This window comes from Ischnura elegans, chromosome 8 (assembly GCF_921293095.1).
Source record: "Ischnura elegans chromosome 8, ioIscEleg1.1, whole genome shotgun sequence".
Taxonomy (NCBI): domain Eukaryota; kingdom Metazoa; phylum Arthropoda; class Insecta; order Odonata; family Coenagrionidae; genus Ischnura; species Ischnura elegans.
Window position 1 is genome coordinate 41,625,428 of NC_060253.1, and position 12,321 is coordinate 41,637,748.

General features: G+C 38.4%; 1 protein-coding gene across 1 annotated transcript in view; it reads right to left on the reverse strand.

The window, feature by feature from the left end:
- LOC124164164 overlaps positions 1-7,573 on the reverse strand; it is a 115,362-nt gene extending 107,789 nt beyond the window's left edge. Inside the window, exon 1 of the mRNA XM_046541364.1 lies at positions 6,968-7,573. Within this exon, the coding sequence (XP_046397320.1) occupies positions 6,968-6,974 (7 nt within the window). The 5' untranslated portion in view covers positions 6,975-7,573. The remainder of the gene's footprint in view (positions 1-6,967) is intronic.
- Between the last annotated feature and the right edge of the window lie 4,748 nt (positions 7,574-12,321).

Genomic DNA, 12,321 nt, shown 5'->3' on the forward strand with positions numbered 1-12,321 from the left:
CGCCATTAGCTAAGTAACATACGACGAAAAGAAGAATTCTTCCGCCTTATCAAGTATGGATTTAATAAGTATGCCGTCGCATCAGTAGTGTGAAACTGATAATCACTTTTTTATGCAAGTACAATAAGAATAATTGACTCTTGTTGACGACTGACGAAATGAATACCTGGCTACAAAAGGTTTAAATTTGAGAGAGAATTATCTTTGTCTTGAACGTTAGGGGTAATCAAAACTAAATTTGTTATTTTTTAAATGTTATCCTTCTCCTACAGTCGAATTCTGGAAACGTTGTGATGAGTTTTCAATTTTTCCCACCTAATTGGCTTCCTTTGACGAAATCATGCCATTAGAGTTTCCAGAAGATCAAATGAGTAGCTAAGAGATCACTGAAAAAAATTCACGCGCTATGATTGAGGCTCTCATGATTCTGCTTCCGCGAGATGTCCTCAAACCGTAATTGAGGGTATTTCCAACAGAAAGCCGCCATCTTTTGAAGGACGTCTATACATTTTATCGTTCGATGTAAACGTGAAAAGGAAAATGAACATCAATGATAAGCTTCATGTAATGCTATCGGATATCTCCTGCCGAACCTAGCCTTTTTTATCAATAGCAATTAGATAAAATTTGGGTTGTTTCACTTGGTTATTTTAAGTATAAAAATGATACTGTTAATTATGGCATTTCATTTCCATTCTAATTATACTTTGTACTCCTGTTTTTCTTTAAACTGGGGCCGAACAAAATATATATACACTAAACGGCAAAATTCAAAGATATGAATTTCTGAAGACTTAATAAAATTCAGCCAATGTCTTGACCTTGCCCGTCATTGGTAGTCTTCTGAGGACACCAGAGAAAGAATACATATAGTAATAAAATATTAGACGCACCCGAAATATTCTACTATAATGAACGCCAATTTAAACAAATATATTTACTTCAATATGACGGAGGTGAGATATAGCTCGAATTCGAGCAACTATCGAGATTCCGGATGAGAGGAATACCAAATGGCTTCACTACAAGGTGCTGCAATGCCCACTCATTGGTGGATATACGATTTGTGACGATTTCGCCGAGAGAATAGCTGAAAACGTTTTCCTTGTTAGTCGTGACAGGCGTGACAAAATCGTTGATTTTAGAAGAAAGAGTTAGCTGAGGAGTAACGGAAGTCGGGAAGGCTGTGAGATGGACGCAGGATTAAGACAAGGCCCTCTGTTCTCGTGCGACCTCCGCGGCTTATCGAGGTGAAGAAACGATGAGATTTGGGAACAGTCTGAGAAATCAAACTTGAAATTCGAGTCCACGACACATAACCAAAAACGTCATCAAGCTAGGGATGGGCCTTCGTCAAGTCTCGGTTCTCTGCTAAGATGAAGATGGTTGACAGCAGCAATAGATATTACTTTTCAATGACTAGCTCAAACACTTTGGTAGTTTGAAATTCATGAAAACATTTGGGCTATGATGTAATCGTTGATGGAAGAAAACCAGAGATGAAATTGAAGTCAAAAGAAATTCAAGTCCCCTAGGAAGACCTATGGATAAGTACTTGCGGCAGATAAAGAAGGATAGTAGTACATTAGAAAAGTTCAGGAGATTGCTTGGGAGAAGTATAAATGGAGAACTAAGTGTACAAATCCTTCCAAGCATCGTAATCCTATTATAATAATATCTGAAAATGGGAATTTATCAATTAAAAATTAACCATAACACCATGCACAAAATACAAAAGGCCGTCATATTACACGGATGTAGACTTATCTGTAAGACTTTCTGAAGGAACAGTATATTCAGCCAATGTCTTGACCTTGCCCGTCATTGGTATTTTTCCGAGAACACCAGGGAAAGAATATGTATAATAATAAAATATTAGATGCACTCTAAATATTCTACTACAATAGATGCCAGTTTAAACATATATTTACTTAAAATGGTATATAAATTGCTCGGTAAGGTTTTCCAAGCAAATGGAATGACAAGAGGAAGAGACTTCCTAACCGCGACGCGACGAGATATCAAGAGGAGCACTCCAAGATAGTTTTATTTCACTCCACCGGATGGTAAGAGGCGGAAATCCATTATAGAATCCAGCACTAATGCCAGCAAAGAGAGAACCATCATAAGCCTTGTTCACGTCAAGTGCGTCATGATAGAGAAACCTCGACAGATCTTGAAGGCTTTATATTTTATGTCCACAATTCTCACCATGGATTACACCCCATCCCTTTACTAATAAAAAAAAGAGTCCCGTAACCATCTTTCTTGAATAGTGGATACGTTCGCTGATGCCATACACTTTTGCCTGCCGCCGAAACGACACAAAAACGTGAAGGAGACAAAAAAATACCGGCTGCCGTAGAGGAGAAACCATGAAAACGCATTAGTGGAGCTATGAGCTTTCCGAAAACCAACAAGGATTTATTCCAATATTTTTTACCATTGTCCCAGGTTAAGTGGGTTCTGGCGCAAAAAACTGCTATACTGTTCGGCGGGAAGAGGGTGATTGTGGAGGAATTGTAGCACCACAAGACGAAGGAGCAATTGAGTTGCTGCGGGAAAGCTTTTTAAAGGAATACGACTACCATAAATATCGAAGACGATTGTCTGCTGTTCAACTGCGGCTTCTAAATGCGTGGGAGGCAAGCGCTTTTTTTCATTACTAAAAACGGTTGATAATGCTTCACCTGAACTCGAGCCCTCCGAGATGATGGTGGAGTTCCGATAAACAAGTTATTTCTACCTGAAAATTTACGAAAAAAGGGATTCCAATTAGTCGATTGAATATAGTTCTTTACTCTCAAACATTGGGTATTAAAATCGGCTTTTAAAATTATTTGCAAAGTAAACAATACTAACAAACTATCATATTTCATGTAACTTACCACCCTTTATGATTAAACATTTCGGACTAAATTTTAAAGCATGCGCCTGCGAAAAAAATTAATTCCATGAATATAATATTTATTTGAGAAGTTTTTTTACTTGCTTGCACGTGGTGAGTATTCTGAATGGGTTTAAATATTTTTGAAGAGAACACTTCGCGAAAATTATGCGTAAAACAAGTATAATTTGCACAAATTCATCAGTAACGTTAGTCAAAATAATTCACTTTAACTATAAGTAAATCAATGCAATCCTTATGTATGGAGGAGGATAAAAAATGTGCAACACACAACACAAAAGTTAGCAGTAAAATATGTGTTAAGCTATACTATGATTTCTTGGTAGTTCTCAACGCTGTATGCAAAGAAAAAAGATTTCCATATTCAAAAATATATAGAAATTACCCACCGATGTATTAAATTTGTACTAACATAGAGCTACACATTTTGGGTATAAAATTACTATTTATGTGCTAAGTAGCTGCTAGGTACTAAAAGTATTTCATGTATTTATCTCGTAGAGAATACTCATTTAATTCAAGAACATTGCTATTCTTCGCAAGATCCTACCTTCACCTGAGTACATTTAACGACTCGTGTGGTACTTTTTCTGAACTCAAAGGCACTTCATCCCACTTCAGAGAAAACTGAATTTAATTCTAAAGCCTGATAAGCTAACAATATAAACTTTAATTGGATTCTAGAAAAAATGAAGCCCACATTGCGCCCCATTAATTCAGAATATAAGTTATCCTCACTCAGACATTAGTCACACACCTTCGACCATCCATGAATGTAGGCAAGTGGCCCAGTTAATTAGCAGAAATTTGGGCCATTCTCATAAGCCACGAATGCGAAAAAAAACCAGCCAAGGTTAGGCCTTGAACTGGAGATCCGATATGATCTACCGATGGGAAGAGAATCAGGGAATGATATACGGTTCTTATCCGATGACTAAAAGCTTGTTCTCCCATCAGATGAGACTCACTGGTACGGCCACAAATATTAAAAAAGAGAATTGTCAAGTCGGCCTCTGAATGTGCTGCCACACATCACGTATTAAAATGGGTTTACCAAATTCACCACTCGCGTCGCTGACGGACAACTAGATCCGAGTTTTACGGGGAAATAAGGTATAGTTATGGCTATTAAACCGAAATTAATACACATAATGATTTATTATATATCATTTATAATTTTTCAATACTATTCCTCGCAGCTAAAAATATTATGCTGCAAAGTATTGGGAAAAAACTGGATCGCATTGCACTCAATCACCGCATTAATAATTAGTCAATTGAATATAGTTCTTTACTCCCAAACATTGGGTATTAAAAATGGGTTACAAAGTAAACAATACTAAAAAATGATCATGTTTCATGTAACTTACAACCCTTTATGATTAAAAATTTCGGACTAAATTTTAAAGCGTGCGCATGTGAAAAAAAATAGTTCAATGAATATGATATTTATTTTTTTGCTTGCTTGTACGTAGTGAGTATTCTGAATGGGATTAAATTTATTTGAAGAGAAAACTATGCGTTAAACAAGTATAATTTGCGGATGTTTTTGAAAACTGATTATAATGCGACCGAAGTGGCAACAGAAATCAGCCTTTTATCGGATGAAATTGGGCCTCCTCTATGCAGTCCCCTTGGGTATGACCCATTAAAATGGCGAACAGTTGAAGAACGCCATCGAACACTACTCCTGCGTGCCCGTTAAAATAACTATTACAAACATCAAATAAAATAAATTTCAAGACATCTCAAGTTTTGTGGAGAAAAGAAAAATTTCATGGAGAAAAAATTTTACACTTTGACCCATACGCTAGCCAAAAGCCACCAATTCCCTGGATACAGCTGTAAAGCCGATAACGCCTAATTAACTAGATGATTTAAACGCCCTAACCTAGAGATCATTTGAGCTATGCCTTCCAACGATAGGGAACATTAGAGCCAAAGTTACCGTGTTGCAGAGTCATCTGTGCCGGACAGCCCGCAAGTGAAATCATAACCACACCCGAGTTTAAAGTTTTTCTTATCTTTACTAGCATATGGAGAAAATATATGCTACTGTGCAATAGTTTATCACAAGGATCTCAAGTTCGCAACTATGAGAAGAAAACGCGGCATCTACAGCTGTTATTTGGAAAATGGAATGACAAACCCTATCATTGATTTAGCTTCAGAGCTACCTCTCCGGAATGGTTCATTTAGTTACAAAGCCTTTCCCAAGACCCAGAAAAATAACATTACTGCAGACGCTTCAACAAGGAGACACGGATAGAACCGCATTGGTTAAAAGGATTTCTACCGATTAATGTAGGTTTATATGGAGAATTTTACGATTCACCAACGTCCCCTCTCCAATTAAACTGTTTTTAATTCCCAATAAGCCAATTAATTTCAACGATATTCATAAATCCTAATTTATTTTATCCCTTACCCGCTTACTCAACATTCTTCTCCATCTAAAATGATTTTTAATATCCCTTCCCCGCTTAGTACCTACTCCTCCCATCCATTTTCTGTCTCCTCCGTATCTCTTTTAGAAGTTTCCTCTCCTCACCCACCATATCTAGCACTTCGTCCACCCTCTCCCTCTACTTCATACACACATCTCAGCCAGTGTATTATTCTATAAAAAATTCCTACGGTTATTCTATGATTAAATGTTCATCAAGAGAAAACATTATGCTTAAAGAAATTGAGTATGTACTTCACTTTGACCATTTGGGTCATTAGACTTGTTAAGAAGAATTATGGTACACTAAGCGAACAAGGTACGTACATATATCAAGGGAAAAAATGATTGCCCGGAACAGCCAAAGCCAATTTGCAGAATTTCCTTGTATTCGCGAAGAAAAACCCATCCCTGTGTAAGGCGAAGGCGGTAATTTTGAGCCTGGAAAAATCACGAAAAGGGAAATTGTGAAACTAAATTAAGCCGCAAATTACAGCAAAATCATGATTGAAAACAGAGGAAAGATTGAAAATTAGCCCAAATCGATTTGTGATCTCTTTTAATCATAGGATCCAAGAATCGCTTCCCTATCGCGAGATAGTATTAGACAGTATATATGCACAAAAGGAATTACATTGCCGGAACCATTAAAAAAGTGAAGCTAAAACGGTATTATTATCCATTTTACTACCCGTTAACAAAATAGAAAGATGATTCCTAAAATATTGATCTCACACCTAAGAGAAAAAAACCAAAATTAAATGAACCAATTGCAGAGCATAAGAAGCTCCATATTCATTTTTAGCGTCATTTCAGGATTACGTTAATTTACTTGCTGGCAAAAGGGAAGACTGTGGAGTTTGTAGAAATGGAAAATTGCAAAACATATTAAGGGAAACAATCAATAAATTATAACTCGCAATTAATTCTATTTGGTGACACGAAACAATCCACATTTCGGCATGCAATGTGATCCGTGCTAAAAAAAAAACTTTTCTCGTTCGCAAATAATAGTTTTCTCTCGTTAAACTGGTTAAAAGCAAGACGAAAGCAATCAGTAGTACTGGAATATTGCGATAACTTTCATGGTTAGAACGAAGTGTTGCCACAACGCGAAAAAGCCATTCAAAAACAATTAACGACCCAGGCTTGGAAAAAACGAAACCAAGAGCAACCGTTTCTTTAATTTTCAAATCACCCTTATCCAGGATAGCATCACCGGAAGAATATGTCAAATATTATATTTTTTGATAATATCACGGTTTGAACGAAATAAATGACAGATTAAGCGCTAAGATCGCCACGCAATTAATAACTTTGTTATAACTAACAAGCCACAGTTAAGAACGTAATGGGACACAAATATCAGTAATAATTGTATGTGCTGGCAGCACTAATCCAGAGCAACATGATCTGCACAATTTGACGAATGCACTCATTTGCAAATTATTGCGCATTGAACCCACTTGTCTACGCTAAAGCAAACCGAAAATGAATACGACAACGAGTATTATTCAGGGCTCTTTTCGAAAAATGTAACACCAGTAAACACGCTACTGAAGCACAACGTAAGCTTATTCCACGCAATTTCACGATTTGCGAATCTCACTTACCCGTCATAACAAAACGAGGACAGCTGCACTGCACCCCTTCGTTCTCCAGAAGCCTTCTCCACTGGAAAATATCCACCGTGTCCAAAACCCGGAGCGAATTGGAGAACCAAAAAACAAAAACTGAGGAAAAGATGGAACGAAACCTCACCGGTGACAAAATAAACTCGGTATATCTTCACCACAAAACTGGTAGAGGCACAGACCAAAACGTCCGTTCAATTCCCACACCGTCCGTGCACATTTACACATCAATATGTACCAGCCCACTCGAGCGCATGGCACATGCCGTCACACATACATTAACCATTTAGTAAGTACATAGAGCGTGCGCGCGTACGTACGCGTTTGAGGAGACGAAGTTCTCGTAGAGAGAAATGGCCATACACATACAGTCCTCCCTTCTCTCGCTCCAACCGTTAACATGTGGAATGACTGAACTCGCGAAGCATCGAAAGACTTTCCGTTATATAGAAGTAGAGGAGAGGTCCGGACTCGAGCGAAGAGTTTCTCTCCCTTCCACCAGCTCCCTTCGCACTCCTCCCCACGAGACGACGCGGCTCACTCCGCTTTGCCCAAGGGAGCACACAAATGACTCGACTACCGCACCGGAGGCTCTCCGTCTCTAGAGTGGACGGACGCTGAGGAGAAGAGAAGTGGGAAGGAGGAGGAAAACGGAAATTGACGGAAGACCGTCATGCTCTCCTTTGCCACCCCCTACCCCTCCCTCTACCCCTCCCACGAAAGGCCATCATCCATATAGGCATCCGGTCATCCTCTCTCCCTCTCCTCTTTCCAGAAAAGACATTCGAACGGCACTCACTCAACATATGAACGGATCATACAGAATGTCGCTTACTCGGATGAGGGGGGAAGGGTAAAAAAAATAGGATGAACCTTCCAGGGGTTTAGAGGAAATTATGAGATTGGACAGGAACTTCTCCAGTAAAGTAAGATCTGATGCTTTCCCGGAGAATATATTCGAAAAAGGCTTACCGGGCTTCCAGCCGGGTGGTCTCTCTCCATTCTGCCGACGTTTCGGAGCACGAGTCGGGTTAGCCCTGAGCATAGGCGCAGCGAGGGGAGGTTTTGGGGGATAAAACCCCACCCCCCGATGGCTCAGAGAAATTTTAAAGTTTAATCCATTTTACTTAATGGATTAGTATTACTTATAGAATAGAGTTAGGATTAATCAAATATCTCTCATAAAGCGGTAAAACTAGTCATTTTGAACCATTAATCTTAAAATATTCTGGAGGAGGGCCCCCGCAACTCCCACTTACCCTGGCGGGTATACAATACCCCCACACCTCAAAGTATAAGTTGCGCCTAAAACCCCCCCTAGCCTTAATTCTTAGCTGCGCCCCTGGCCCAGAGGATGGAACCCGACTTGTGTTCCGAAACGTCGGTAAAATGAAGAGAGACGACCAGAAGCCCGAATACCCTTTTTAGAACTTCTCCCGTACTTTCCCTTTAATCCTACACATACCTTACATGCTGCATGTTGGTGATTGATCACCTCCTGCCAAACTCCCTAGAGGTGGCTCATAGAGTATTATGGGTTAATACTGTGGATGTTATTAACATAAAGGCAACAGACGAAGTGAAGTACCTGGGAGTTACGATAACCTCGAACCTCTAGTGGGGAACACATATATAGGGAATATTTGCGGCATTGCTCTGTAGAAATTAGGATTCATCAAGCGCATTGCGGGAAGATTTTCGGATGAGATCTCCTGATACTAGTTTCAGACAATCTCATATTCCTAGTAAATTATATCCAAGTAAATGCATATTTTTTCAGTTTTCAAATATCGAATTTTTGCTTATTCAATCTTCTACCTCAGTTGCTATTATCCAAATAGGAATTTCGTCACCCTAAGACGTTCAAACGGCGCTCACGCAACATATGAGCGTATCGTGTACGGTTTTTTTTACTAAGACGAGGTAGGAAAGAGGAATGGTCTTCAAGGGGTGAAAGAAAAGAATTAGATAGAGCAGGGATTCCTCAAGCTTTATCCATTTATTTCTGCATCCACCGTACCAAGATACACTTAAAATAAGTATCCATGTAAATTATTGGTGAGAATAATCATGAATAAACTAAATGAGAATATCACATACTTTCCCTTCTCATTATTTACACCAACATCTACTACTCTTTGGTATTTTTTATATCCTGGTATCAGTGGGGTAGCCGGGAATTACGTCCGGCGGGGAGGGGTCCAAAACGAGGGGGGAATTTTTTTAAAAGCAGGTACTAAGTAGAGGGTTTTTAACTAATTTTAACACTTTTCACAATCGAAAAAATTTCATCTGTCAAAGAAATCTTTTGTAATTTCATGATTATTCAATATTTTATTTTCTTTTATGAAGGAGAGTAAATGCGTTTTTATAGTTCGGAGGGAGGGGGGGGGGTTCGGACCCCCAGGACCTCCCCCCTCGCTACGCCACTACTTGAGATGAGATACAGCGAAATTATTGTACTCATTAATTATTCCTATAAAAACTTCCGCTATACTAATATATATTAGATATTATGATATTAGATTGAATATTAAATGTTGAGAGCAATTCAAAGATTATTTCAGCGACTGATGTGACGGATTTCTCAAGATGGATGCATAGAGATTTCATGGATGAATGAATAAATCAATTCCTCCTATTTACTCCAACATCTAAACTCGCAAGGGTTGAGTTATAATTTCTCTCTCATCATTTATCAAAATTATATTTTTCTTTCCCTCGTCTTTGTATTATTTTCCTTCAACGCGAAATCCAACGTTTTAAGTGGCTAAATTGAGATATTTTTTAAACCCTGTACTAAACGATTCCAAAGATTTTTATCTTTTTTTCTTTGAGTCTATATTTCTTGCTTTTAATTTTGTCCTCAATCTACAGGTCATAGCCTGAGATTAATATTTTGAAGTAAATCATTAAAGGCAATAGTATCTTCCCTCACTTCCCTCGCCTTTCTCATTTCACCAAATTTTTACATCCTCTCGCACATTTGTAATGAATAAACGCAAAAGTTACAGCCCCCAATTTATGAGTAGGTTACGTCATTAGAGTTTCAGTTAATTTACTCAGTTACGAGGAACTTCTCACCGAGGGAAGGAATAGTTCAAAAGAGTGTGATAATAATCAACCACATAAGGCCCTTTTACAAGACCGAGAAGTAGCAGAGGCGCGGTGACACGCTTGATATTAGTTTCTGACGCCATTAATTCATCTGCGAAAGGATAATGGCCGTCGATTTTTCGCAGCGAATTTTGCCGAGAAATAAACTACAGATCCAAAAAACTTTTAAAAATTACGGGTCTCTCTATTTTTCAAACTTTATTAAAAAGAACAATAAAAGAAAATTTGCGAACTAGCCAATCCTTGCAAAATATGATGACGCAAAAATGCAGGGACGAATATCTCCCAAACTAGCGTAACTCGAGCCATCTAGGCTGAAAAGTAATGACGAAAAAAAAAAGACAAAGCCTTTCATTTGGAATTCCTGGAAGACTTAAAGCGCCTTAACTTTTTTTTCTCTACGAAAAGGAAGCGATTCATTTTAGTTCTCCATGACGCCGCTGCCGCCGCCTCGTGTCTCTCATTTGCTCTAGCCCGCCATTTGGCTGGGCCTCACTCAAACCATTCCTGCCTCGGACGACTACCACTTTCCCACGCATGGTAGCAAAGGTCCATTCGTCTTCTCGACGATTCTCTCCTTCAGAACGCGTTAGCGATGCGGAGAGGCAGGGAGCGCGAAGAATAATGCGCACCCCGCCTCGCCATGGACAGATTGCTGAAAAAGTGGCTTCGTTCCGCCAAAAATATGGCACCTGCGAAATCTAAAATCTCAAGTAATATAACCGAGGAAAATAAAATGGCGATGACAGATTGGCGGAGAGGTAGGATTTACCGATACCTATATCCTCAAAAGGAAATAGAGAATGGGAGGTCAACGACCAGCCATTTACGAAAATTCGAGGAGTGTGAAAAAATTGCTAAAAAAATAAAATCTAGAGTAAAGCAACGGCAGCAGAATGAAACGGAGATGACAGATTGGCGGAGAGGTAGGATTTACCGATACGTACATTCATTCCGGGGCTCAAAAGCTAACTTAGAATGGAAGGTCAACGACCAGTTATTTACGAAAATTCGCGGAGTATGAATAAAAAATGTTCGAAACCAATATAAAATCTGTTTTGTGGTTTATCCATTGAACTATCAAATCCATGAATAGATGAATAAATTAAAAAGTAAACTTAGTCTCATTTAACAATAACTCAACCGGTTTCGACCTTTTCACTTCATTATCACGAGGTGAAACCTCGCACTCCATTGATTCCATACGATAAATAAAACTCTGACTTGTAATATTACAGTTGCAACTTAGAGCCTAACAGAGCGAGAAGTTGAAACCATTCCCCCAAAGGAAAGGAAAGCCACCCGTTGCAGTTTCGAATTCATGCTTTCGAGTATTTATATTACATGTAGTTCGGAAATAAGTAATGCTGAGATATAGCTAATTAAATTTTCAAAGCTAATTTTTATTGCTATAATACAGCTAATTTCATTTTAATAAATTTGAAAGGAGTACCAGGGGAGCGTTTTTATATTAATAGCAATCCATTTTATGACATTATTACTAGTATACTTAATAATATGTACAATTGATCACAAGGTTAGCTTTAAAGGGAAATCACAGTAGGAAGGATAAAATGAAAATGCATCATCGAAATATAATATTCTTGGCGGGAAATATGGTTGCAAAATAGGAGGCTACTCCAAGCATATGGATTGAATCAAATGATACACATAGCTATTTTTCACATATCATCCTCAGTGGAATAAAGCAATTCTTTCAATAAGAGTCTAATTTGATGAACATTGTAGCAGCGGAGATTAGCTGAAAATATGCAGTTGAATAAAGTGTGTCAACTTCATCCATGCATTGTCATTGGCTCACCAGTGTGGCTACCGTCGTGAGTAAAGAAAACCAACTGGCACAATGGACTATTGTAAGCACTCGGGTATTATTACGGCGGTAGTAGTACGGCTGGTATTATGTTTGAAAGCAACATAAAAAAATATGCCAAAAGTCTGTGTGCTGAACATTTTAATAGACTTGTGGAACAAAGAATTCGTGAATGAAGACGCACTACATGGATTAGACGAAAAAGAACATTTTGAGAATTAAGCTGTGCAACAAGAATTTCTATCGTTTTAATGACCGTCAATTCAGTTTTATTGGACCGCTATTGCACCGTTACAATGTGGATTAAAGTACTATATATTTTGAATACCTCAGAGCCATAAGTAAGAGGTGCTTTCTTTGTAACACTGGAGAATAAATCTAAACA